This window comes from Cricetulus griseus (assembly GCF_003668045.3).
Source record: "Cricetulus griseus strain 17A/GY chromosome 1 unlocalized genomic scaffold, alternate assembly CriGri-PICRH-1.0 chr1_1, whole genome shotgun sequence".
NCBI classification, from domain to species: Eukaryota; Metazoa; Chordata; class Mammalia; order Rodentia; family Cricetidae; genus Cricetulus; species Cricetulus griseus.
Window position 1 is genome coordinate 159,151,571 of NW_023276807.1, and position 26,896 is coordinate 159,178,466.

Below are 26,896 nucleotides of genomic sequence, written 5' to 3' on the forward strand. Positions count from 1 at the left end.
CCACGCTGCTCATAAGGCAATGGCGCCGGGAAGACGGCGGCAGAACTCGGCGGCTAACTGAGGCGGGTCCAAGTGTCCTTGGCCCGAGTCCATACCTCCTGGGTCCTGGGTGTCCTCAGAGTGGCAGTCTGTCCACAGGGCGCATCTGCCGATCACAGTTGAGGTGGCGCCACGTGCTCAGAGAATCAAGAAAAGACCCCTGACCCCCTGACCCATGCATGCCACGTGCATAGGGAGAGCAGGGACAGAAAGAGATGCTTAAGAAACATATAACACAAATGACAGCACATTAGACAGCACAAACATTAGACAGGACAAACCGCGGCAAAGAAATGGTGCCCCAAACCAAAATTACAACCAAACCTTGGACTTTCATCCAGGGTGGAACCAAGGTTCTCGCAAGTCTGCTTACCCTATGGTTCAATTACAAATTCTGCGCAGATCAAATACAAATTACAAATTCTGCGCAGATCAAATCAAGCAACCCTCGGACTTTTGTCCAGGGCAGGACTTTAGGGTCATCCCCAGAAGTCCGAATTACAAATACAAATTCTGCGCAGATCAAATACAAATCATGGCACCAAACAAAACAGCAAGAGACAAAACAAGCAAACATTGAACATTGAACATATATAAGTTTCGAGCTCGAATCATCTTACCTCCAAGATCGAATCCACTCAGGTGAAGGGTGGTCGCAAATCCCGGACGAGCCCCCAAAATGTTAGACCCCCGAAAACTCAAGTATCCGGGGTCTCAGGCCAGGTTCGCGGTCACCCCAATCACCAGGCGGATTCGAGAGCTTGCTGCAAACTGCACGAGGCTTTATTGTAATTTAACGAACTAACCCCATGTTAGCTCGGGCCTTTCACCCACCCGCCATGGCGGGCAGCTAGAAAAGACGGCTCCTAAGGTCTCCCCAAAGATCTTATAGGGCAACGTAAGGGGAGTGTCTAGGGGTACGCACAGGCTCATGATTGGTGTGCCTCCAGGCTTGGAGGGCTTGCCCTGTGTTGATTGGTCAACTGGTTGTTATGGCTCATAGGCCCTCCCAGGGTGGTTGCTATGCTCTCTACGTCATTGTCGTGCGCTTGTCCGTAAAGCACACCCAGGGTCGTAAAGCATAGCGCCACCAGCTAACTTCCGATTGGCTCCTTGTCACGAGACAGGCATCTGACTTTCTAGTGACTACCTTCTGATGGGTTCCTTGTCACGAGACAGGCATCTGACTTTCTAGTGACTAACTTCTGATGGGTTCCTTGTCACGAGACAGGCATCTGACCTCTACGTGACCAAGGCAGGTTTATGGCAAGCATGTGTTCGGCTGTAATGGCTGCCAAAAGGGAGCTGGTTCCTTCAACATGACAAGAGTTGTGTTTTCTGGGTGGAAATTGCCAGAATACTTATTTTTAAATTAACTGGAACTTGCCACATTGTTCTGCAGAATGGTTATAAAAATCAGTAGTACTCTTGGGGCTGGTGAAGAAGCTCAATGTCCTGAGTTCGATCCCCAGAAACCACAGTTGAAAGGAAGAACTGATGCAATAAAGTTGACCTCTAATCTCCATGTCCATGCTGTGGTGTGCCTCAATGTACACTCAGTAATAATAATAATAAAATAATAATAGTAGTAGTAGAATAATCCTTCCACAATGCCTGAGACTTTCTCTTCATCCATATTTCTTACTCTGATTAACACAGGCTGCAGAAGTACCATTCAGTTTTTTCTGTTGATTAGGTCTAAAGCTGTATGACATCCCCCCTTCCCTATCTTTAAATACTGATATAATCAAGCATCATTTTTCCTTTTTATTTCTCTTTCATGTATGACTTCTTCACTTATTTTAGCCCTTTTCACTTGCATTGTCTTCTTCAGGATTGCCAAGAGTGGTTCCATTGCTTTCTTGCCACTGATTTCTGTGTACAGACTTTTCTAAATAAAACCTCAAGTCATGAAAATACCCTCCTCTTCCTAGTCCATGGCCAAAAATCAAAACCAAAAACAAACAAACAAAAGTATTGGGTTAATGTTTATTTTTTCCAGTTTTATATTTTGGCAAAATCAAGCTTAGTAATATCTTTTCCTAGGATTCATGCTTATTGCAACTTTTTTGTTTGGCTGGTTTTTTGAGATAGGGTTTCTCTGTGTGGCCCTTGATGTCCTGCAACTCACTCTGTAGACCAGGCCGACCTCAAACTCCCAGAGATCTGCCTACCTCTGCCTCCTGATTTATGGGATTAAAAGTGTGTGCTGCTACCACCCAGTTTACTGTAGCTTTTTAATAGTAAAGTCATAAAGTTATTCTGCATTTTCCTCCCAGGTTTGGAAATTTTTTTCTAACTTGATCATCAATCTATATGGAATTGGTATTTGTGAGGGGCATTTAGAGATACCTAATGTCATCCTATATCATGGGTATTTTTCTCAGCGCAGTTCTTGAAGAAGTCACCCTGTCCTATATGCTACATGAACCACTTTGCTAAGTTTCCTGCTCATCTGTCTGCTCCCCATCTCAGTACCCTTGTTACAATTACTCCAACTTTACAGTGAATCCTCAGGTTAGGGGATTTTTATTTGCTCTTTGTTGGCTTGTAGGGGGACTCTTCCCGTTCCAGTGTGACTTTCAGGACAACCTGTATAATTCTGTGAAATATGCTATTAAGAGTTTATCAGCATCATCTCTTCTTTTTTTATTTTAAAAAAATTTTCACTTAACACAGCAACCCCATTCCCCCTCCCCTTCTCTCTTCCGCCACTCCTCCCATCCCAACCCCTATCCATTCCTCAGAGGGGGTAAGTCCTTTTAGGGAGAGTCAACAAAGTCTGGCAAACCACGTTGAGGCAGGACCAAGCCCTTCCCCCTGTATCAAGGGTGAGCAAGGTGACCCACCATACGGAGTAGGCTCCAAAAACCCAGTTCATGCACCTGGGATTGGTCCTGGTCCCCTACCAGGGGTCCACAAACAGATCAAGCCACCCCACTATCGCCCATTTTCAGAGGGCCTAGTTCTGTCCCATGAAGGTTCCCCAGCTGTCAGTTCACAGTTTATGAGCTCCCACTAGCTCAGGTCAGCTGTCTCTATGGTTTTCCCATCATGATGCTGACCGCCCCCTTATACAAGACAGCTTTTTTTTTTTTTTTAAAATGAAAATAATTTTTTACTTACCTTTTATACTTTTTGGTTAATATTTTAGTTTTTGTTCCTTTTGAAAATTTTTATACATTTTATTAAGATGTAATTACATCACGTTCCCCTTCTCTTTCCTGCTCCCAGCCCCTCTGGAGATGATCTGATGTCCTCTTCTGGCCTCTGTAGATACCTGCACACATTTGTGCACACACAGAGATTAGGAAAGCATAGAAATTATCTAAGTGTAAAAAAAAATAAAAGTAAGGTAATAGAGGACATGCAGAGCAGAGATGAGCACCACAGCAAAGGGAATAGGAACAGAGAATAGTTCCTAGAATATTTTTTGAGACCAGATGACATGTGTTCCAGGTTGGCCTTGAACTCACTCTTTATGGAAGAATGACATTGAATTTCTGGTCTTCCTGCATCTGCCTCCTGAGTGCTGGGATTACAGGTGTGCGTTCCCATTCCTGGTTTATGGGCTTCTTGAATACCAGGCAAGCGCTCCATCCCCAGCCCTGGTTCCTAAGGTTTTTGTTTGTTTGTTTGTTTTGGTTGTTTTCGATAGCTCTATCCTTAGTCCTGTCATTGGTGAGGGAACAGAGTAAAAACAAGCCAGAGATGAAATCTAGCATGTGCACCTGATGGAATATGAAGAAGCACAATTACAGGTGTTCAGCTGTGCATTGGCACTGATGCTGTTACAAGTCCAAGTTGGTTACCAGACTCACAGGGCAAGTAGGCTGCAATCTAATTCTGTTGACTGTAGAAAAATACAAGATCAAAGGCAAGCAGGGCAGAAGCTTTCACTGGGATGCCAACAATCGACCAAGCACACAGGTTCTCCCCCCTCCACAGTACAATACAGTCATATAGACTGTGTTGACACAGTATATGGGTGTTAGCTCAACACAGAGAAACATACTTGAATCCCAGTTCATCTTCCCATCACTCTAGTCATGTACACCCAAGGCTTGAAAGCCACCTCAGTGTTTCCCATCCCAGTACAGTCCTCTTCATCTAATGAAGTAGACACAGCTTCCCATGGTCATCCTAATACTCTCATTATCAAAATTTAGTGGTGGACATTGTCAGACAAGTTGGCCTCAGTCCTGGCCTGGTCTTACCTTTCACTTACAAACATGTGTGTGAAATGCACCCTAGTGGTGTAAGTCGCAGACAGAAATCTGAGTTAGCCAGAATTTGTATTTCTGTAAACTACCTGTGATCGATGAGATTTATTTTGGCTCATGGTTTCCAGAGGGTTCAGTCTGTGGTACTTGCCTCAGTTGACTCTGTGGGTGAGGCAGAGCATCAAGTGGCAGACTACTTACCTCCTTCCCTCAGAAGAGAGAGAGAGAGAGAGAGAGAGAGAGAGAGAGAGAGAGAGTATGCTTTAAAGGAATGTCCCTAGTGACTTACATCCTCTAGACCCCACCCCCTGAGATGTCTATCATTTTCTGAAATGACACCACACCACCTGCTGGGAACCAAGTATTCCACACAGGTGTGAAGGGGAAGGGGCACATTTCATATCCAAACCACAACAAAACCCATGTTTGGGGTTAAGAGATTTGTTGCATTATTCAGAAGCTATGTGACTTTGACAAATGAAATAAGGCCTCTGAGGGCTAATGTCATCTTTAGGGCAGCATTATGTATCCACAGTATAGGGACCCTGTAACTATCAGGCACCTTATAGACACTAGGTTCTCAATAAGTCTTCCGTTCCTGTGTTCCTGCCCTTGAGAGAATAGAAGACCTGAGGTCAGCTATGGAGTAAGAGCTGAAATTCAGGAAGTCACCCAGCCTCTTGAGGATGAAGCAGAGGTTCTTCATACTCCTTCCTGTCTGTGTGCATAGAGGGAGTAGACAGGGACTGACTGGGGTTTTTATTTCTCCATCCCCCAAATCATCCAAATAGTTAACTTCTTTTTCAAAAACAAAACAACAAACAAATGAAAACCAGGCAAACACACAGATTCTAACCCAGCAAGAAGCTTTGAACTGGAAATTAAAATGCCTTACTGTCTGCACTTGTTTCAGATGACTGATCACTAGTCTGTTGTTCAGCTCAGATACAGAGAACCCGTGGTTGATAAATAACTCTGGTCTCATTTAGGAACTGATGAGAAAACCCTCATCAGCATTCTGACGGAGCGGTCAAATGCACAGCGGCAGCTGATTGTCCAGGAATATCAAGCCAAGTATGAACAGGTACTGCCCGTGAGCACTACAGGCCCTGAAGAGACAATCACCATGTCTCGGTGTGTCCTCTGTGGTCCACTCACACATAGATCTTTGGTTTCAGACTGATTGTGGCAGAAGATGCCCTGTGCATCACTCAAGAACAGAGACTCTCAGTCCTGGTTTTGCATCTCACCATCTCAATGGTGACTTTGGGGCTTCTGTTTCATCACTGTAGAGTGAAGAATGTTGCCTTTAACCTGTGGGTCAAAGGGTCAAATGACCATTTCACAGGGGTCATATAGGAAATATTCTGCACATCACATATTTATATTAAGATTCATGGAAGACCCAAAATTACAGTTATGAAGTAGAAATGAAAAAAATACTATGGTTGGGGGTCACCACACCATGAGGAACTGTGTTTAAGGCTTGAAGCACTAGGAAGGTTGAGAGTGACTCTCTAGAGCAATGTTTCCAAGTCAGCAATGAATCCCCTTCCCTCAAGACACTTGGCATAAAGGGAAATTTACTTTTTTTTTTTGAGATAGGGTCTCATGTAGCATGAGTTTACTCTCACTAGCCTGGAGTTTACAAAGTAGATGGATATTATCTTGACTTCTGATCCTCCTGTGTTCAACTCTCAAGTGTTGGGATTACAGTCGGGAGTCACTAGGCCTGGGTTATATAGTACTGGGGAATCAAAGCCAGGTCTTCGTGAGTGCTAGGCAAGTACTCTACCATCTGAGACACATCCCCAGCCCGATTAGGCACATTCTCATGACCCCATGTCAGACTCAGGGTGGAGGGTGATTCTAACTACCTGAGGCTAGAGATACCATTAAGGGTATATAGTATGGAGGACAGCTCTCCCAGCAAAGAAATACCTGAACAGCTATCTGGCAAAAGACTGCCTTTAATTAAAGATAATCTTTAATTTCTGTTTTAATTTTAAAAGTTATGTAAGTATAGGCTCGGTAAATTCAGCAGATGGAAACCCACAAGTATCCAAAAATAAATACATAAGAACAAGATGATCACAGGTTTTGTTTGTCATCTATCTGTTGAGTAGCACTCTGTGGAGAGATTCACAGGTAGGAGAGGCAGCTCCTCCCTTCTCTTGTGGAGCTGGCATCCCGTCAGAAACATAATAAGTAAATAAGTTCAGTTATTGGCAAGTGTGATAAAGATGAATGGGATGACGTGATGGAGGGTAACTGGTGACTGGCTCCCTTAACAGGGTGAGGAAGCTATGTCAGCAGGCTGCTGTTGCCTGGGTGACAGCTAGGACCGCCAGTGCTTCGTTCTGACCTGCTCAATATACAGATGAGTACTTCAGGCAGAGGGGAGAACAAACGGAAAGGTCCTGGCCAGGAGTGGCTGGGAAGGTGGGAGAGACAGAACTCTGAACCCCAATATAGCAGGGTGTGGAGCTAGTGGCATAAATGGGGATAACTTTGTAACACAGGAGCTTTTGAAAGATTTTCAGGTGCTACTATGTTTTTCAGGCTAGTTCACATGACCATCTCACCTTAGGGGACTAGGAACATATAGGTGTGCATCACCATGCCTGACTACTAAACATTTCTATTTGTGGATTTTGAGATGGAATTTTGCTATGTTGCCAGTCTGGTCTTGAGCACCTGTATTCAAACAATCCTCCCACCTCAGCATCGTTCCTACCCAAGGCTGAGACCACAGATGCATGCCACGGGGCTTTGCTTTATCGCTAAGAGTCGGTGCATAGTCTTGATTTTATTCTAGAGTGGGGAGCCGTTGGAAGTATGTAAGCAGGGGAATAATATAAACAGATTTTTAGTCTTAAAAGATTGTTTCGGGACCTGAAGTTTTAGTTTAATGGTAGAGCACTTGCCGGCATTTCTGAGGCTCTGTGGTCCACCCCCACAATTACAAAGATGATGGAAAGATTATTCTGGGTGCTGTGGGTCATGAGTATGGAAAGGAAGGAGTACAAACACAGAGAAGCCAGGCTGTTGACCAACAGAGTCAACTTAGGCATCACCTGAGTGTGTTCTCCAGTCCCCCAGGCATTAAAAATCCTTTCTCAGACACTCTTTGTCACACACTCAACATTCAATACAATGAAATTGAATTTCATCAAATGCTTTTATTTTCCTATTAGGGTGAGCATCTTAGGCATACACATTATATCACGGCTTCCTTTAAATGTCTAGCATTGATTAGGCACCCTTGAGAATGTATTGAAATGAATGAACCGCCAAGCATCTGGGCAAAAAGCCCTCATAAAGGTAGGTGACATGGATGGTCCATTGGCTTTTCAGAGCACTGTAAAATGTGGAGGAAGAATCAACCGAGGCAATGGGCAACAACCATTTCTCATTGCATGATGCAATGAGAGTGTGTGGAATAAGATTTGTTTGCCACTGGGTTGAGGACAGATGGTATCAGAATTTAGCATTTAAAGAGGAAAACACAGTGCTGCAGTTAAAGCAGATGGGTGATACTTGGCTCCATCTCATGACCCCACTGTCTCCCTGGTCAGAGCTGCCTGAGAGACTGCCAGCTACCAGGCCTGAAAATAAAACTGTTCCATGTCACTCCTATGAATATTGGAAATATAAACCATGCCCCTGCCCTTAGGTGGGAGAATCAAACTTCTTATGTAATGTGTGGCAACAGTGCCAAAGGACACTAGAGTCCTGCTTGGAATGTCCCAGGGTCTCAGGGACAGTTTACCAGAGAGACCCCTCTACCTTTCACCCTTCCCTTCCTTTAGAGAGCACCAGGGACCTAGGAAATGCCTTCATTTTATTTTTCCTAGTTATTAGTTATTATTTTAATCATGCATATTTATGAGTATGGTGAGGTCATTTGGTACATGTGTAGAATGTGTAATGTACCTAGAGGAATAGCATTTTAATGTATAGCACAAAACTCTAGTGCACTTGTCAACCTTCCTTTGGGCTTTGCAAAGATCTGCATAAGACAGAGCATTGTGGAAACATCAGAAAATGAAGATTAATGTCCACTGAGATATTCTTAGCATCCCTGCTATTCCCTGTGGATGGGCATGCTTTCTCTTGATTTTTATACTTGGGTTTTCTTTTCCCTGGGTGGCTGTCGAGAAAGAGAAAAGAAACATATCTCATGATTTCCTCCTTGGGGTTTTTAATTTAGGAGCTGAAAGACGACTTGAAGGGTGATCTCTCTGGCCACTTTGAGCATATCATGGTGGCTCTTGTGACTGCACCAGCCCTGTTTGATGCAAAGCAACTAAAGAAGTCTATGAAGGTACAAGCCCTAAACAGACTGCCGCTGCCCAGGTTTCACTGTTATCATAATTAGGGAACACTTGGGGCACTCACCTGAGATGTGGTGGGCTTGGATGCCATTTTTGATTGTGTTCTTTAAAAGGTGGGGTGATTATGGGAAGTTCTGTGCATCCCTGGGCCCTAATGGCTCTGTGCTGCAACGATAGTCACATTCTCTTTCTTTTCCTTCCTTCTTTTCTTCCTTCCTTCCTCCCTTCCTTCCTTCCTTCCTTTCTTCCTCTCACTCTCTCTCTCGCTAAATATTCAGTTTCTCTTTTTCTTTCATCAAAGATAAATACTGCCATCCATCCATTACTTAGTCCCCATGTTTTTTTTTTGTTGTTGTTGTTGTTTTGTTTTTTGTTTTTTTGTTTTTTTTTTAGCCCCGTGCTTTCCTTTACCCTCGGGACCCCCAGACCTTTCACCAAGTCCACTAGCGCCCTGCTGTAAAGTCTCCTGCAGCAAGCCCATCTCAGATAGCAGCAGCATAGAAGCCGCTATCTCCCTCCACAGCTTCCACTCTGCTGTAGCCACCTGCGCCCCTTGGCTATACTGCATCAGTACCCTAAGCAGGTCTCTTCAGCTCCATTTCCACCCATTTGAAAGTATTCTCTAACGGTGTGCAAAATTACTTCTATAAAGATGTTTTAAAGCAAGTGGATGTAATTCGTCTCCCTAAATCTCCAGTGAACACTTAAAACCCAGATGCCTTATGACCTTCCTCACCCAAGTCTGCCTCATGCCTGCCTGTGATTCTTTTAAATACCCTGGCAGGCAGCATTCCTCAGAGAAATAGAGCCATTAGGCAGAACATTTATATTAAGAAAATTACTGTAAGGCACTGAGTATACCTTGTGAGTCTGGATGGTAAAGACCAGAGTCTGCAGGGAAGGTTGTCAGGGAAGGCCGGAGCCCTCATCAGTCTCTGAAGCTGCTGCCCACAGGTACAGCCACTTCTTCAACGAGGTCTTAGCTTGCCCATAAGGCCTTTTAGCAGAATGAATCAGGCTTAGTCAGAATGCAGAGTGTCTGAAGTGTGTCCCATGTAAAAACAAATGGTAATGGACTTTATTCCTAAAATACCTCCATAGCAGCAAACAGATTAGCATCTGTCTGGGTAACCAGGGACTGTAGCCTGACCATGCTGGCACATAAAACTGGCCATCACACCCCTTTCTATCCCCACTCATGGCACTTGCTTCACTGGTCTTGCAAGCATCCATGTTTGGGAGTTCTGATCCATGGTGTTCCATCTGGAGTCCTTCTTCTCGGATAGTTCGTATTAATTTACTCAATTTTATTGTTATTGTCTTTTGATTAACTTTCATTTGTGCTTACTTTATGCTCAGGTTATCCCCATGCCAGAAGTCTTGGGTTGGGTTTTTTGTTTGTTTGTTTTTTGTTTTTGTTTTTGGTGGTAGTGGTTTTTCTTTTGTTCTTTGAGACAGGGTGTCACTGTGTAACAATCCTGACTATCCTGGAACTCACTCTGTAGAATAGGCTGTCCTCAAACTCACAGAGCTCCACCCGCCTCTGCCTTCTAAGTGCTGGGATTAAAGGCGTGCGTCACTACCCAGCCTTGTTTTGTTTTTCTGAGACACCTTTATCTTCTGTGCTGCCTCCTCTTCTGGTGTAGGAACAGTTTAGTTCATTTTCAGTGAGGATCATCTCCATGCAGGTAGCTCACGTAGAAGATAACCTGACCCTATGAACTCGGAGAGTACAGGGAATCTGGGTGGTTTATATGTTGAATGGTCAGAGAAGCAACACTTACAATCTGAATCTCAGTATACAATCTGCACTCTCAAGAGTATGTAGCAAAACTTCAACACTCCTTTTGGGCCACCTCACCCCATTTCTTCCTGGGCATACCTAGCTCCATTCCTACACTGCAGCAATGGAATGGTCCCATTCAAAAAACAAACCAAGAAAACAAAACAAAACAAAAACAAGGTCTCACAGTGTGATCCAGGTAACCTTTCACTCATAAGCCTCCTGCTTCACCTTTCCAACTGTTAGAATTACAAACACCCAGCCACATCCCACTACATGTCTCTCTGCATAAAGTAACGTCTTTCAGGTAGTTGGTAGGCAGATATGCACCCTGACAGCCTAGGTAGTTTGACAGGTAGTCTTTAAGATTTGAACTTCTTTCTTAATTTATATGATTCTGTGGGGGTTTCTGAAGTGAGTGAACAGTGAACCATTTTTGTAGATTACCACAGACCACTTACAGAAAGAACCAATCTTTTCCCCATTTCTCTTATTGCCGACTAAAATGTTCTCTTCTTTTTTTAAAGTTACATTCCTTTGTCTGTTTTTTTTCCCATATGACTAAGATATGAGTCTTCATTATGCTAATGAACCTCACAAGAACTTGTCTCTATTTCTTATCCTACATCAAAGTCTGAAAGGAAGCAGGTGCTTAGCAGACCTATAGAGAAGTGGAGAAAAGGGGGTCCAGGGCTGAACACAGAGCAGATTCTGGCCTCCTGCCCATGGGAAAAGGTTTCTTGCTTTCTTCTCGAAAGGGTATGGGCTTCTGAGAAGCAGGCGGCCAGTTGGAAGCCAATAATGCAGATTTGCTGTGAGAAATGCCTGTGAAGGATGAAGAGAGGACAGCAGGAGGAAAATTGAGCCTTAAGGCTGCACTGAGGGCTGGACCCTGAGGGAGAGCCCCAGCACATGGCACATCTCTGAGAAAGTGTGGCACAGGAGAGGAGCTCCGTGATGAGCAGAAACATCCTAGCTCCAGTATCTCACCTATATATGTTCTGTCAATGACAGGAGCAGCAAGTCTTCATCATGAACTCTAAGGCAGACCCAAAGGCGTGGCAGTTGGAGGCTATTAGCAAATAGCACTTGTTACAGCAGACAGTCTTGAAGAGAAATTTGAGCAGTGTGTAACAATGGCTTTCACATAGGGAGAGCTTAAAAGGTGTGATTCTCATGACCAGATTCACTGACAGGTATTGGAAAATGTTCTCTTTGATTAAGAAGAAATCCACAGTAAGGACTCTGGACTGAGAATGGTGACAGTACCATTATCAAAACCCTTTGGCCTTAGGTTTCATTGGCTTTATTTGATCAAGTTCTACTGCAAATAACTTACAGTGTGAGTCAGTGACCTTGATATAAACAATGCTTAGAGGTTACTGGGCTCCAAGCCAGCAAGGCCCTTGACACACATTTACTAAAGATTTGAAAACCTCCGTGTATGAGAAGGCTGTGATATGCTGATCAACCCTGCCCAGAGGTGGAAGGATGAACGCATTCAAAATCGCTGTGGAGCCCTTTCTACACAGAGTGCTACATGGGCTTAGTGGGTAGAGCCTGTTAGACCATCACTTCTGATCCTTAATGACACAGGCATTTTCATTTAGGTTCTTTTCTCTTAGAATTACTTGACTTATTTTCATACAAGAGTAGGGCACTTCCTTGAAACACTTGATGTCAGTCTGCTCCAGATAACTTGTTATTTTAATTCTGAAATGCATGGGAAAACCAGAAAACTACTGTGCAGCAAGATGAAATCTTATGTTGATTTACTCAGTGCTGTTCTTCCATCTGTACAAAACAAGATACTAAGACTGGAAAGCATGAAATTAAGTTTTTTTAAATGTTCTAAAAATTAGATTTCTTTTTCCTTGTTAGGGCACTGGGACGGACGAAGATGCCTTGATTGAAATCTTAACCACCAGGACAAGCAGGCAGATGAAGGAGATCACGCAGGCCTATTATACAGGTGACCTTGTCGTCTTCTTGCCTTTACCACTGATCACATGTGTGAGCCAAGTTGCTTAGCATCTCACCAATCATCAAGCATCTTGAGAAGGCCAGAGACAGGGAAAGAAAGATGCATTCCAACATGGACTGTGCATTTTCAGGGAAAGTTAGATTATGATCTGCCACATAACAATAGTATTAACATCTTGCATTTATAGCAGTAACACAACAAAGGACTTTGCCCTCAGCAATCACGTAATTGAATAAATCATTTTGATCAATATAAGATTCTCAAGGCATTGTATACTTCTACTATAAGTTAAAAACCACTCAGACTCATGATTTTTGGTGTGAGAAATTTGATAAGCCATTTAGAGGAAGTACTGAGTATTTAGGTTCAATATAATTAGCTGAAGTCCTAAAAGTCCGTGTAAAGATTAGAAGTTCCCCACAATGTAAACCTCTACTCAGGAATGGTATGAAAACCTCAGTCACCTCACTTCAGACTCAGCCATAAGCTCAGACGTTCCCAGGTCTCACATACCTCTCACCGATTGCCTAGGAATCCAGTATTTTCTCTGTGCATTCTGTTTCAGTAGCTCACTAAAGGCCACACAGAACTCCAGATAGTTCAGTACTCCCAATGACAATGTTGTTATGAAGGAAGTGAATCATGGCCAGTCAAATGACAAGACACACAGATAGAGGTCCGAGAGGCCCCACTCTAAATCTTCTACCCTACCGGCACATTGACAACAATTACCACCCAGCATGCTCACTTGAACATTGGTAGCCATTGTTGTTTTGTTTCTTTTTTTAATCAGGGTTTGTTACTCAGATGTCATTGGTTGGATCATTGTCCATGTCATTAAGCTCAGTTTATAGCCTGACCTCAGAGTTTGAGTGACTGTGTCAGGTGACTCAAAGTCTCGCCCTCTAATCGAAGAGCTGGTCTTTCTATCCCTACTGTTTTCTGTTCTCAGTTATCTTGTTGGTAAAACTCAGAAGAATGTCATGAATAAGAGACTCAGTTACTGGAGGGAGTGCAAGGATTTGTCCTGAAAACCAAGGACCAAATAGCAACTCAATGCTGTAATATACAAAGCCCCATAAAGTTCTCTAAGTACCTCAATGGAGCCAGGCTTTCTAAACTTATGTAAGAGAAGCCTTGTAAGAGAAGCCCTCGATGGGTATAAGAAAGGTTATTTTGAGAAATTCCAATTAAATGATAGATACCTAAATTATAGGAGACACACACACACACACACACACACACACACACACACACACACACACACTACTGTGTATTCTAACAGAAGAGTTTATTAGAGATAAATGCATCAATTCTTTTAGAAAACAGAAATGGAAGACAGAGGATAATACACCAATACCTCCCAGCTAAGGACTCCATGGCAAAGAAGTTGGGGTTATCTGAAATTGTAAGTTTGGAAAGAGGGTGCTGCCTGTCTGCTATGGGTACCCCAGGAGCACAGAAGAGAAGCTTAAGGAAGAGTTCAGGACCCCATCTGCCTATGTATTCTTTAGAGCCACTGTCAGATGAACCATAATTCAGCTGAGAGCCACAGCTTTTATTGCTTGCCTCTCACAGCAGAATCAGGGCCAGAGCAATGCCTCCAGCACACACACCCACACTAGCAGAGCATCAGGACATCAAACAGAAAGACCACGAGGTCACTGTGCTCTGCTCTGGAGTAGTCTGTTTTAGTTCCTTTGACTAAATGTCATTCTTATTTGGTTTCAGCGTATAAGAAGAGTCTGGGAGATGACATTAGTTCGGAAACATCTGGTGACTTCCGGAAAGCTCTGCTGACTCTGGCAGATGTAAGGTTCTATTTTTTATTATTTGTCTCCCCCAATAATCCACAAGCTCAGAAATCATTTTCAGGGATAGTGAGGTTTCCACTTTTCTTTAAATTGATTTGTTCAAATCACATTTGCATTTTCATCATCAATAAAATGTTTAACCAAGATCACAAAAGCATATATGGTGACAAAACCACCATAAAAAAATCTTGGTTGGGTCAGATCAATCTATAGATTATAAATGTTTCCAATGAGGGTCACAGTATGCTGTCCTGATGTGCCACCCACATAAATGCAAAATTGCTCAATTTCAGCATGTCCACATCTTCAGAACATGTAGATTTTCTCCTGGATTCCAAAGAATACTTACTTTGTTTAAATTAAATGTGAGGACATAAAAGAACCATTCTCAGATGGGTAGTAAATCCAGAAAAAAGTGTCAGTTTCAGAACCTTGTCCCTGTTACCTTAAAAAATACATTATGTGAGCAAATGAGGCCTCTTCTCACTTTACCTGGAAGGTTCATGATATAGTAGTAAAGATAGGCCCGTGGAGGCACTGTAGCTGGTAATGGCACTTGCCAGGACTCTGGCAACCAGGGTTCAATCCCTGGAAACCACGGAAAAGTGGATAGAAAGAGTCACCTCCATAGAGTCGTCCTCTGACCTCCACATGTACACTGTGTCCCCCCCCCACATGCACATAGTAATAAATTATATGTAATTAGTAGCATATATATAATTTAGCATGCATTTATATATATGCTCAAGTCAGGGCTGGAGAAATGGCTCAGCAGTTAAGAGTATTGACTGCTCCTCAGAGGACCAAGGTTGGAGTCTCAACGCTCACATGCTGGCTCACAATCCCCTGTAATTCCAGTCCCAGGGGAGCCTGTTCCCTCTTCAGGCATGTGTGTATGGGCACAGGCATGCATGTGGTGCCCAAACACACATGTAGGCTAAACACCCATTCACATAAAAAACAATATGGTAAAATCAAGGATGAGACATACTCATGAGACATACTCAGATAAGAGAGGACATGATTGAAGCCCTGTCTCACTGTCTTCTTGCAACTGACTTACACAGCTCCTGATGTGTGTGACAGTCCCCAGTGGCTCAGTGTGATGGCTGAAGCAGCACTTGCCAAAGTGAGGTATTATGCAGCTTGGAGATAATTCATCCTCATTATAGCTTGAGGTGCTTTAACTGCTGAAAACCTTGGGAAGGTTGAATCCACAAACACAAATGTATGAAGGGCAGTGGAAGACTGGGTCTTGACAGTTTGTGTTACAGTGCACATTCCCATGTGTGATGGGGCTCACCCACAGGAAGCAGGAAAACTGGAGCTCCAGGGCTGGTTTGGGATCAAACAGAACTGTACCCTCCCACTGCCTGATGGCTCCCTGTGTCTGTATCTGCACAAGTTCCCTTAAGCTTTAAGGAATGTGTGTTCATGCCTGAGAAATTTCATTTCAGATAGTATTAACCCCTGGAGGTGTTATGAAGGTTAAGAGAGAGTAAGAGAGGTGCTGGGTGCATAGAAAGGGATTAACATGTTAGGGTCTGGATATTAAAAAATGTGTGAACGTACCTGCCATTACAGTTTCATGCAGAATGGTTCCACCCCTCTAGGACGTCCGTCTTCTGTCTTTTTTTTTGTTTATATCATCTTTTCCCTCTCCCACAGAAACCATTCACCTTTTTCTGCTTCTTGTATAGTGTAGTTGATGTCATCCCTTATCCTGCCTCTTCAGACCAGCTCCCAACACTTAGCCATATGCTGTTGTCTGTGGCTTTGAGACTCATCTATGATAGCTGTTCTTTAGTTTTGTTTTTGTTTTTTAATGATTGAATTTCCCAAGAATGTAGCAAGCAATAATAAAAGAAAAAATCAAAAGTAGCAGCAAAGAGACAGAATAACGTCATCAAATTGGGCACTCACAACATCTAGCGGAAACTGCTGGAGTATCCCGATTGAGAGAGTAACAAAAGGTAGCCATCAGATTGGAAATTGCAGAGATCCAGCAGAGGTCAAATAGGGAAAGCCAGTTGAAACAGGCAGCCCGAGCTCTGGGATGAGAGTCCTGGGCAGAATACTGTGACCCCTCTGGTGAGGCTTCAAGCAAAAGAACAATCACCAAGCAGCAAATAGAGAGAACATCATCAAACCAGTGCTTATAACCATCTAGCACAGCGGTTGTCAATCTGTGGGTCATGACCCCTTTGGGTGGCATATCACATATTTACATTATGGTTTATAACAGCAACAATATTAGTTATGAAATAGACACAAAATAATTTTATGATAGTATGTCACTACAACATGAGGAACTGTTGAGGGTCGCAATGCTAGGAAGGTTGAGAACCACTGATCTAGCAGAAATGACTGGGGATGCCCTGCTCAGTTTGGCTAGAAAAAGTTTCTGGCAAGAAAGTGTTCTCTACAGTTAGCATCAGCCTTCTCTTTCCCACTGTAGACATTATGATATTATGGGATAGACAATAGTCACCTTGGCTACAATGAGCTTCAGCCTTCTCTCTCCCACTGTAGACATTATGATTTTATGGGATAGACAATAGTCAGCTTGGATGGACATAATTTAGTCTTAATCTATTCTCAAAGACAAGATGCCTCAGCACCCTTACCTGCTTACTGTTTTCCCTCTCCCCATGAAATACTCAGGGGTCAGCCTAACCCAGGACAGGGGCATTTGGGGGACACATGACATAAATATGCTTGAGCTTGGAGTACTACTGCTAACAGAGCCAACTCCTCAGTAACCTCAGACAGCAAATGGTATTTTACCAATATAATGGATTTTGCATATGCCTGTAAGGTTTTTCCACATTTTATTTGTACAAATGCTTGTGTCTATTTTTTCCAAATAATATTTTGTTGCATAAACCGTTTATCAGTTGAAGGGCATCTTGGTTGCTTCCAAGTTTTATCAATTAAAAATAAAACTTCAGTTAAATATTCATAGGCAAGCTTTTGTATGGACATGTGTCCGGCTTCCTTAGATGGATGTGAAGGAGCATAATTTCTGGATCATACTGTAAGAATATACCTAGCAATATAAGAAACTTCTGGATGGTCTCTCAGAGTGCATGTAACATCTTACATCCCACTAGCAATGAAAGTAGATTTCCGAGGGTTTCTGTTCTTTCCCAGTATTTGGTGTGGTCAGTGTTTTGGAGTTTAACCATACTAATAGATCCTTTTTAAATTTATAGTCCTCAGAGATATGATTAAAAAGTCTCTTTCCATTTGCTTCCTTGTTGTCTATACACCTTCTTTGGTGAGCTGTTGCCTTAGATTTTTTCCTCTCTTTTAAAATTGGGTTGTTTGTCATCTTCTTACTGAGCCTCAAAAGCACTTTGTATATTTTGATTATTAGTCTTTTATCAGATATGTTTTGCAAATATTTCCTGTCTGTGGCTTGTCTTTCCATCCTAACACCTTTGAGTTTCCAGAGGAGATTGAAGCCTTGGATGGTGTACTTTGCTACACTGACTGGCTAGTCAATGGCAGGGACAGACCTGCAGCCAAGAATGTCCGATACTTCTCTGTTACATGGTTTGCATGAAAAAAACATCTACCAAGATAAACTGCTGGTTGGAATACTGTGGCCTTTGAAGATTGACCTTGTTTTGTTTTGTTTTGATTTGTTTATCATCCCTGCTGATTTAGGGTAGAAGAGATGAAAGTCTAAAAGTGGATGAACATCTGGCCAAAAAAGATGCACAGGTCAGTATCAGCCAGGAGAATGTCTTTTACATACACCCTTGATGGCCTCTGCAAAAGATGGTACTACCCAGGCCTATCCTCTCCTGTCCTGTGTAAGTCAAAGCCTGGGGACAAGTATCATCCAGCCCAGCGTCTGCCTGCCACTGTGGTTGTGACCATCCACTGCTGCCATCACCAGGTCCTGCATTTGACCTTCAGATCTGAAGTCTGCTAAAAGTGAATGGTGTAGATGATGGATGGTTTTACTGGCCTCTAAAGTCAAATAAAATCCCCACTGTCCCCCTTGCATGCTCTCCAATAGAGAAAGGCTTGTATTTGTGATTACATGCAGGGCTTCTTCCTTTTGTCCAGATCCTCTATAATGCTGGTGAGAACAAATGGGGCACGGATGAAGACAAATTCACCGAGGTCCTGTGTCTGCGGAGCTTCCCTCAGCTGAGACTAAGTATGACCCAAGTCTCTTTTGCTCTATGTTTTTGCAGTTTATGTAGAAACCTCTTAGGAAACCAAATGGAGATGTTGCATTTTAACTCAAGGCAGTACTGACATTCTCTTTCGTTTTACCCTGAAGACTGAGTAGGCTACCTGCCTTGTGAGTAGCAAGCCATAGATGAGAATGGAGAAGAGAGAGGCAACCCTTAGATGAGAATGGAGAAGAAAGACAATCCCGCTGAGAGCGGGAAGACTGGTTGCTGTGGGTGGAGGAGCTGATTACCAAGCTTCTACCCCATTTGTCCTCGGTCCACCACCTTCTGGAAAAGCCAGGCATTGAAAGGGAGTTTTGTTGGTTGACTGATGGTGACCAAAGGGGGTTTTCTGGATGGATTAATGGTAATAACATTGGCTTCTCTCTGACATAAAGGGAAATGAGAGTGGGGGGAGGACCAGCTCTTCTTCCCAGACCAATTACTGGGTCCCACCCTTCCTCTCACTCATGTGTCTCTCTGAGCTGTTCTAGAAGCACAGAGCTCTATTTAGCATGACCATATTACAGCAATGGCTTCCAGGTGCCACTTGAGAGAACAGCAGGATGCAGGACAAACCTGATGCTGAGCTGGGAAAACAGAAGATTCCTGCTGGGACTTTTAATTGTGAAATTACATTTCTTTAACTTGGACAGTGACAGTGACTTTTGGTGCAATATTATAGTGGGTTTACTAAAGTCTTGGTTTGACCCCTATATTGCAAGTTTTCTTTTTTTCTTTTCAAAGTGTGTTGGAGATTCACTTTTAATTCAAGCAGAGACAGGAGGATATCTGTAAGTTCCAGGCCAGTTAGGGAGTAACTACATGAGTTACTCCAGCTACATGAGTAAGACTCCCATCTCAAAACAAAAAGGCAGCAACAAAAACCTTAAACCTTGTTGGAAAAAAATGCCCTTGCCCTAAGTCTTCCTGAACATTTGATGATGCATGTTCAAGTTTTACTTAAGAAAAATACTGATCAAAAAATTCTTCTGGTAGGTGTGAAGTGGGCCATATTGCTTTGAGAATGATTTTCTCAGCAAAAGAAATCCAAACCTTCCCAGACAGGGCTTGTAAGGTGACTTCTCAGGTAAAGGCATTTGCCACCATAAAGGCACTTGCCATCAAGCCTAACCACTTGAGTCTGGTCCCAGGAACCTATGTATTGAAAGGAGAAATTCAGCTCCTAAAAGTTGTTCTCTGATGGCCACACATGTACACACACACACACACACACACACACACACACACACACACACACACACACACACACTATACATAAAATTAATATTAAGAATGTTTTAAGGTATTTTCCTATTTAACATTCTGCAGCATGCAAAGCACATCTGACCACTGGCCACAGCATTGATTCCTGATGCTGCTATAATTTTAAAATAGATAAGTTATTTGTCACCGACCATTTCAAGCTATTTTAACTGCTTCAAGCTGGTGGGGAAGGGAGCTCAGTCTTCATTGTGCTCACCTTTTGATGGCCGAGGTTCTGAGCTTGCTGGTTGATCTGCTACATCTTGCATTTTAAAATGTGAAATATATTCAAGTGTGGCCCTCTGGGATGCTTTAAATATTTTTATGGTGCTACTTTTTAGCATTTGATGAGTACAGAAATATTAGCCAGAAGGACATTGAGGACAGCATTAAAGGAGAGTTATCTGGGCACTTTGAAGACCTGCTGCTGGCTATAGGTAAGCTCTTGAGTGTCAATAAATGCAACAATTTCTCCTTCTTTGAAGTCAGTATCAAGGTGAGCTAATTTTAAGAATCCTGACTGATCCATATGTGTGCTCTACAGCCCCTAGCAGTGCATGATACAAATAGCTATCTCAACAATATTGTTAAACAATGCATAGAGAAGTTATGTACTTACTTCTTATCTTGTCCTTTAAGTCTGTACTTGGCTTGTAGTTGTGTTTAGATTATAACCTCTTTGAAAATTGAATATTACATTCCACTTGCATTTTTATTGAGCCCTTGTTGAAATTGAGCCCTAATCAATTTGGTATTCCCCTGTATTGGTTATCTCTGGAAGACGTCAATTTCTTCCCAAACTGGTGCAAGGTTAGAACTATAGATCTCTTCCTCTCTGGTTGAGTAATCAGGTGGGATTCAGGCCAAATCCATTCCCATATAGACACATACATTAATGAGTGGTCAGGAGTGCTGTTACATAGGCAGGGAGGTCTCACTCATTGACTGAGAGAGCGCCTCAAAAGAAAGGTGAGATTAAAGGAGGAGGCATCACTCAAAGATAGGATTCTTGACCTGTAACTGGAGTTTTCTTTCTAGTCTAGTCCCACCTAGCCCACAGCAGCTGTAGTCTCAAATAAACACATGGATGATATATTAATTATAAAACTGTTGGCCAATGGCTAGCTTATTTGCTAGCTCTGTCTTAATTATTAACCCATTTCTATTAATCTAAGTATTTCCAAGTGGTCTTATCTTACCAGAGAAGGGTCAGGACATGTTACTCCTTCCTGGGCTACATGGCATCTCTCATGGCACCTCTCTGCCTCTCTTTAAGCATTTTCCTTGTCTCCTAGCCCTGTCTATCTTCCTGCCTCTATTGGCCAAACAGTGTTTTATTCATCAACCAATAAGAGAAACATATATACAGAAGAACATCCCCCATCACTGACCTTTTTAGTGAAGAGTCAAAAGACATGTTAACTTTCTCCCTCCATCTTTCTCTTTCTCTCTCTGTGTCTGTCTCTCTCACACATATGGGGCAAGATGGTTGTCTAGGATACTTCTATTTAGGGACACTATAGAGCCAACTGCAGAATTCCCATTGGGGAATGCCTAGACTCTGAACACCTTGTCATCTTGCCAGCAGGAAGTCATTCTTAACACCCATTGTAGTAATTCACAGCACCTGTGGTAAGATCATGATAGCTGATTCCTAAGGGTGACTTCTCCACTGGTTCCTGGGATTTGTCCTCCAAAAGCTAGTTCCCACCTATGAAGAGTGACTCCTAATTAAGATGCCTTAACTTTTCTTTTTAAGCAACTTCTGTATGCTGGATATCATGTTAAGCAACTCACAAATGTCAACTCATTTAAATTTTTGACAATCCTTCAAAGCAGGTTCATCCCCTTAGTGACACAGTAAACTTGGGACTCAGATAGATTGACTTCCTTCAACTATGGACAGTCGAGTTTGTGAGATGAGCTGATAAAGAGATATGGTCTTCATTTTAATGTTTGTGCAATATTTGGGCAAGCCAGAACTTTGGAGCTTATAGCAAGTTATAATTTGGTCAAGACAATGAAGTGGGAAGGAAATAGGCAATTGTGAACAGCGGTGATGGTTGTAATCGAAGTGTCTCCTCCAGTCTCCCTTCTGATGATGCTGGGTGCTAAAGTCAGTCACTTCCCTTATTTTCAGATACGAAGAGCAGACATTATACTTAAGAAAATAAAGAAAAGGCCAGCTAAAGGAAAGGAAGGACTATGACGAGAAGGGGTGGATATGTGGGGAGGTAATTGAAAGCTTAACAAGACAAAAGAAATAATGGTTTTAGTCAAATTCTTAAAGCCTAATACTTGTTGAAGAAAATTTAGGTAGTACAAATGCAAATGGTTGATCTCTTGTCAGACAACAACACATATAAAGTTTTCCTTAAGTCATCTATAGATACTGTATTAGTTACCTTTCTGTTGCTGTGAAAAAAATACCATCACCAAGGCAACTTAGCAATGAAGGGAAGGGTTTATTTGGGCTTATGGTTCTAGAGGGATAAGAATCCATAATGGAAGGGACAGCATGGCAGCAGGAACAGGAAGTTCAGAGCTCACATCTTGAACTGCAACCAGGAAGCAGAGAGCCTGAACTAGAAGTAATTTAAGGAATTCATCTCTCAAAGCCACCCTCAGTGATATAGTTCCTCTAGCAAGACCACACCTCCTAAACCACCCCAAACAGTGCCATCAGCCGGGAATCAAGTGTTCAAATCTCAGGGACTGTAGAAGATATTTATCATTTAAATCATCACATACAGCAAGGCTTTAGCTTTCCTTAAGAGTATGTAAGTACCATAAGGAAAATCAAGACTTTTTCTGAACCCCAGGCTTCATTATGAAGTCCATTCACTCACTTTTGGTCAGATACCTGCCTGCACAGATTTAAGAGCATGAAAACAATTGTGCTGTGTGAATAGGTTTGTTCTCTATACGCTTTGCTCTTCCTATATATTTGTACTTTATCTCAAGGAAAATTGATTTACCTATGTTTTGTGAGTATTCTCTTTCTGGTTTTATTTCTGTTTTCCTTGCCATTTCATTTCGGAGTAAATATTTGGAAGGCTGTAATATATTCTAGATTTTAAACTTAAGTTGTATGTAGCTGTTCCAACACAGTCAATCTCACTAGCCTATATCTCCTGGTCCATTCATGTTAAAGGAAACTCCCTCCATGAGGAGATTGGATTCAATGCCCTTTTTTATGCAGTAAGTTATTTGTAGCCACATCTCCATAGTCATTGATAGCACAAGCTATTCATTGGTAGCCAAAGACATTGAAGCCCAGGTAATTATGACAATAGTGTCTGAGATGTGGAGTTGAGTCAGACATGTGGGAGTGTCTTTGGCAGATAATTTTGTTTTTTCCATGGCTGAACACAATTCCCATCCTAAAGTTCTGTGCAAATATGACATTGTGAGGCTTTGAAATCCAAGATTAGCAGCTTTTCTCTCATTCTAAATAAAAGTCGGTACTGAGATTGCCTCAGTTCCTATTAAGTGAGACTAATCATTACTTTACTTTTTGTTTAATAATAAACAGTTCATTGTACGAGGAACACCCCAGCTTTTTTAGCGGCAAGACTTCACCAAGCTTTGAAGGTTGGTCTCAAATTTTCGTATTGTACTCGTAGATAGCATCCCTCATGGAGAAAAAAAATACTGTTTAATGCTGATGAAATGTCATATTGCGTTTCCACTTCAGTGAGTTTCTTTTTGTAGCTAATTTTCTACTAATTTGCTTCAAAGTATAATAATAAATGCACCAGTCAGGGTAGAGGAATCTCGTAAAGTGTTAGCTAAGTCATTTCCTCCACTTCATTTGTGTAGCAAGTAGAACTTGTAGAATGCTAAACCTCAGAAAGACTCTAAAATGCGCAGCCTCTCGAGTGACCTTACTCCAGATGAGCCCAGCTGAGTCAGAAACCTGAGCAGGATACTGATGACTCAAGTCCTTTTAATGTCTTCATCCCCTACAGCTGAGTTTAGCTTAGAGTAAATGCTTCCTTGGTTCTTTAGTGGGCATTTCCCGTGGCTGTAAAAATAATGTCCGACTGAACACCCCCTTTTCCTCCCCTCATGCCACCGCCAGTCCAGGCTCCCGTGTCCAGTGACCTCACAGACTGTACCTACCAAAACTGGCCTTGCTCAGTTCTGGAAATCAGACACGCCCTCCCCAGCTTTCTTCCTTCTGCCTCAGCCACCTCCTGCTTCCTGCCATTCACTGCTTACCAAAGCTGTTCCTCTATTGGCATCTCTGTGTTTGTCTTCCGTGTCTGTAGTGTTCCTCCACCTGAGATGTGCCTGGCTTTTTCTGGTCTCTTCAAGTCTCAGCTCAAATGTCTCCTCTTGAAATAACCCTCCCTCAATGATGTGGTCAACTGGCTCTCTTTCCATCACTCCACATTCTATTTCCCTGTGTTTTTTTCCTTACTCTTACTAATACTTATTAAAGTAATTAGATAGTTTGCTATCTCCCCCTTGGTAGAAAATAAACTCCATGGGGCCAGAATCCATTTATGACTATGTGCCTGGTACACAGTAGATGTTTAATTGGCAATGGTTGGACACATCAATAAAAAGAGCTAGTGTTCATATAACAGCTACCTTGGACTATTTTATGCTCTTTCCCCATTGTCCACTCATCTGCAAACTGCTCTCATGTCTCCCTGTTTTCTCCATCTCTGGTCGTTGCTCCAGCCGAGCTCACAGCCATTTCTTTGCTTTACTGTAGCAACCCCAACTGGGTGTGTCTCAGAGTGTCTCCTCTTACTCCCTTGTACTCATTCTGGTTCTCCAATGGAATCTATACTTCATATTGCAAGTGGACTGCCTTGAAAGCAACCACAAATAAGATCTAATGCATTCTAAGTTTAAAATATAGCAACAGTTCTACACATGTGGGATACAGTTAGATGTTTATTTCATTGTTAACAAGGTCTAGATTTTCCAGATGCATTATAATTGCTTTTCATTTAATAGTTCTATTAGTTCATAGAGAATTTTGTACATGTTGTAATCATACGCACCTTCCAACACCCACATCTTCCCTTTCCAGCCAACTTGGTGTGCTTTTTTTTTCCTGATCAAGGATAGTTTGAGCTGCCCACATATTCTTGAATGAAGCGTGGTCAACTTAGCAGGGGCTACACTTTTAGAGGAAACAGCCCCTGCCTCTCTCAGCTGCTAACAGTTACCAATAGGTCAACAGCTAGGGGTGGAATTTTGTGCCCAATTCCCCTTCATGCTGGGATTTGAGTCAGACTCATTTTCTTGTTTTCTAGCCTGTATCCTTCATAGCATTGGAGGATGCTAATTGGGGATATCTCCTCTGTTCTTCATAGCATGGCTATGCTCACTACATGGGCTCAATACACATTTCTCTAGTAAATGAATGGTGGAGTTTGGTGCTTCATGAGTTAAGAGGAGTTGCTGGGGTTGACTATTGTGTGCACTATTACCTGTCTTATAACTGAAAATTTGCGTGCGGTCATGTACCCAGTGAGCTTCTCGTGGCCCTTTTGTCCCAGGGTGCTGGAACAGATGAATTCACTCTCAACAGAATAATGGTTTCCAGATCAGAGACTGACCTCCTGGACATCCGGCATGAGTTCAAGAAGCATTATGGCTACTCTCTGCACTCAGCCATTCAGGTAAGTCTGCTCTGGAAGTAGCAAGACATGATTTCCCCTTCTCTGCTCACAATCTTTCTTTCGAAGGTCTTAAAACATAGCTAGACCTGATTAGACTTCTCTCTTCCTCATCATTGTGTTTTCTGAGTTTAAAATAGTTACACCAAAGCATCCCTTGAAGGCTGGGACTGGAGATTGGAGAGATGACTCAGTAGTTAAGACACTCTTTACTCTTGCAGAGGACCTGGATTTGGTCCCTAGCCCTACATGGCAACCATCCACAACTCCAGTTCCAGAGGATCTGACACCCTTTCCTGGCTTCTGTGGGCCCTGCATGCACATGTTTTGTTTCACCTTAGCCCCTAGATGACACACAAAAGTCTTTGATAGTTAAGAGAATTAATCCAGACTGGTTCTCTGAGTCAGTTTGGGTACTGAGGTTGAGTGAGACCATTCAACCAATCTAGTCACTCAGTACCACACTGACTAGGTATACAGGCAGAGTCTGAGGCTAGCTCCACACGGGCCCCACATGCTGAATGACTCCTTTACCTCTGAGTTCTTAGATACTCTACAAACTTTCTCAGGAATCAGCTTTGGAGACCCAGACTGGTACCTGCTGAGAACCATTGCCCAGTGAGGCCAGGACAAAGGGGATAGTAACCAGTAGCTCGCAGGAAGTGTAGAGAGGCCAGCTGCAGGATTATTTAGACTGTACAGATACTTACAGATTCTTGGCAGGATCTATCTCTCCAGCCCCGAGGACTCTGAAACCCTGATCTCTGAGGAATGTGATACCTAGCCATGACAATAGGGATTGCCTGGTCTAGGCTACATTCCTGTGTCACATTGAGTAGTTGGAGTCTTTCCTCCTACCCACAATGCAGCCCTACCCATGATAGACACCGTTAACCAGCCACAAATTTGGGCCTGGGTGTCTCTAAGCACCTTGGGAGCATTCCAGCCTTGGAGCCCACAAATGATTTTTTTTTTTAACAAATGAATGAATGTGTTTATTCACTTCAACCAGTCAGCTAGATTTACTCACCAAATTCCTTTGTGCTTTTAAAACTAGCGCCTTTGTTTTCATACTAAACTTTGACAGAGAAAGATGCATGGGTAAGTTGAAATTATGACTAATCCAAAAGAGCAACAGGCTCTTCCTAGGGCTTAGCATGGATTTCATCAGCAGCCCACACTCAATTCTATTTGAATTGATCCTGACACATTACAATAGTTTCAATCATCATAGGAAGACTCAATAACGTTAACCACATTGTACTTGCCAAGGCAGAAAAGCAGACTCATACATTTTCGAACAATTGTCAGTAACAAGGTTGACTCACCAGGGGCGCTTTTGCTTCACCCTCAGTCAACCAGAAAATTTGATTAAGCTGTGGCTTTCCATCCCCCAGTGGTCTGGGTAATGGAGAGTTATTGTATTAGGAAACATTTAAACTATTTGTAGTTTGATAAAAAGGAAAATCCATCACAGAAGAGTCCAGTTTGTGATGTGAACACAGATTCCTTTCTCTCTACCTCCTACACACAGGGTCAGGTAATCTCATTCACATTTTCCTGATCAGCCAGCCAGACCTTTAAAGTTGGTCGTTTCTGAGACTCAGGAGTTAGA

At 42.6% G+C, this 26,896-nt stretch overlaps 1 protein-coding gene across 1 annotated transcript in view; it reads left to right on the forward strand.

Annotated features, from left to right (window-relative positions):
• Anxa3 (annexin A3) overlaps positions 1-26,896 on the forward strand; it is a 54,090-nt gene that overhangs the window by 20,961 nt on the left and 6,233 nt on the right. Inside the window, exons 6-14 of the mRNA XM_035453057.1 lie at positions 5,252-5,346; positions 8,476-8,589; positions 12,264-12,354; positions 14,098-14,177; positions 17,853-17,909; positions 18,261-18,354; positions 19,981-20,076; positions 23,175-23,233; positions 25,162-25,284. Coding sequence (XP_035308948.1) covers positions 5,252-5,346; positions 8,476-8,589; positions 12,264-12,354; positions 14,098-14,177; positions 17,853-17,909; positions 18,261-18,354; positions 19,981-20,076; positions 23,175-23,233; positions 25,162-25,284 — 809 coding nt within the window. The remainder of the gene's footprint in view (positions 1-5,251; positions 5,347-8,475; positions 8,590-12,263; positions 12,355-14,097; positions 14,178-17,852; positions 17,910-18,260; positions 18,355-19,980; positions 20,077-23,174; positions 23,234-25,161; positions 25,285-26,896) is intronic.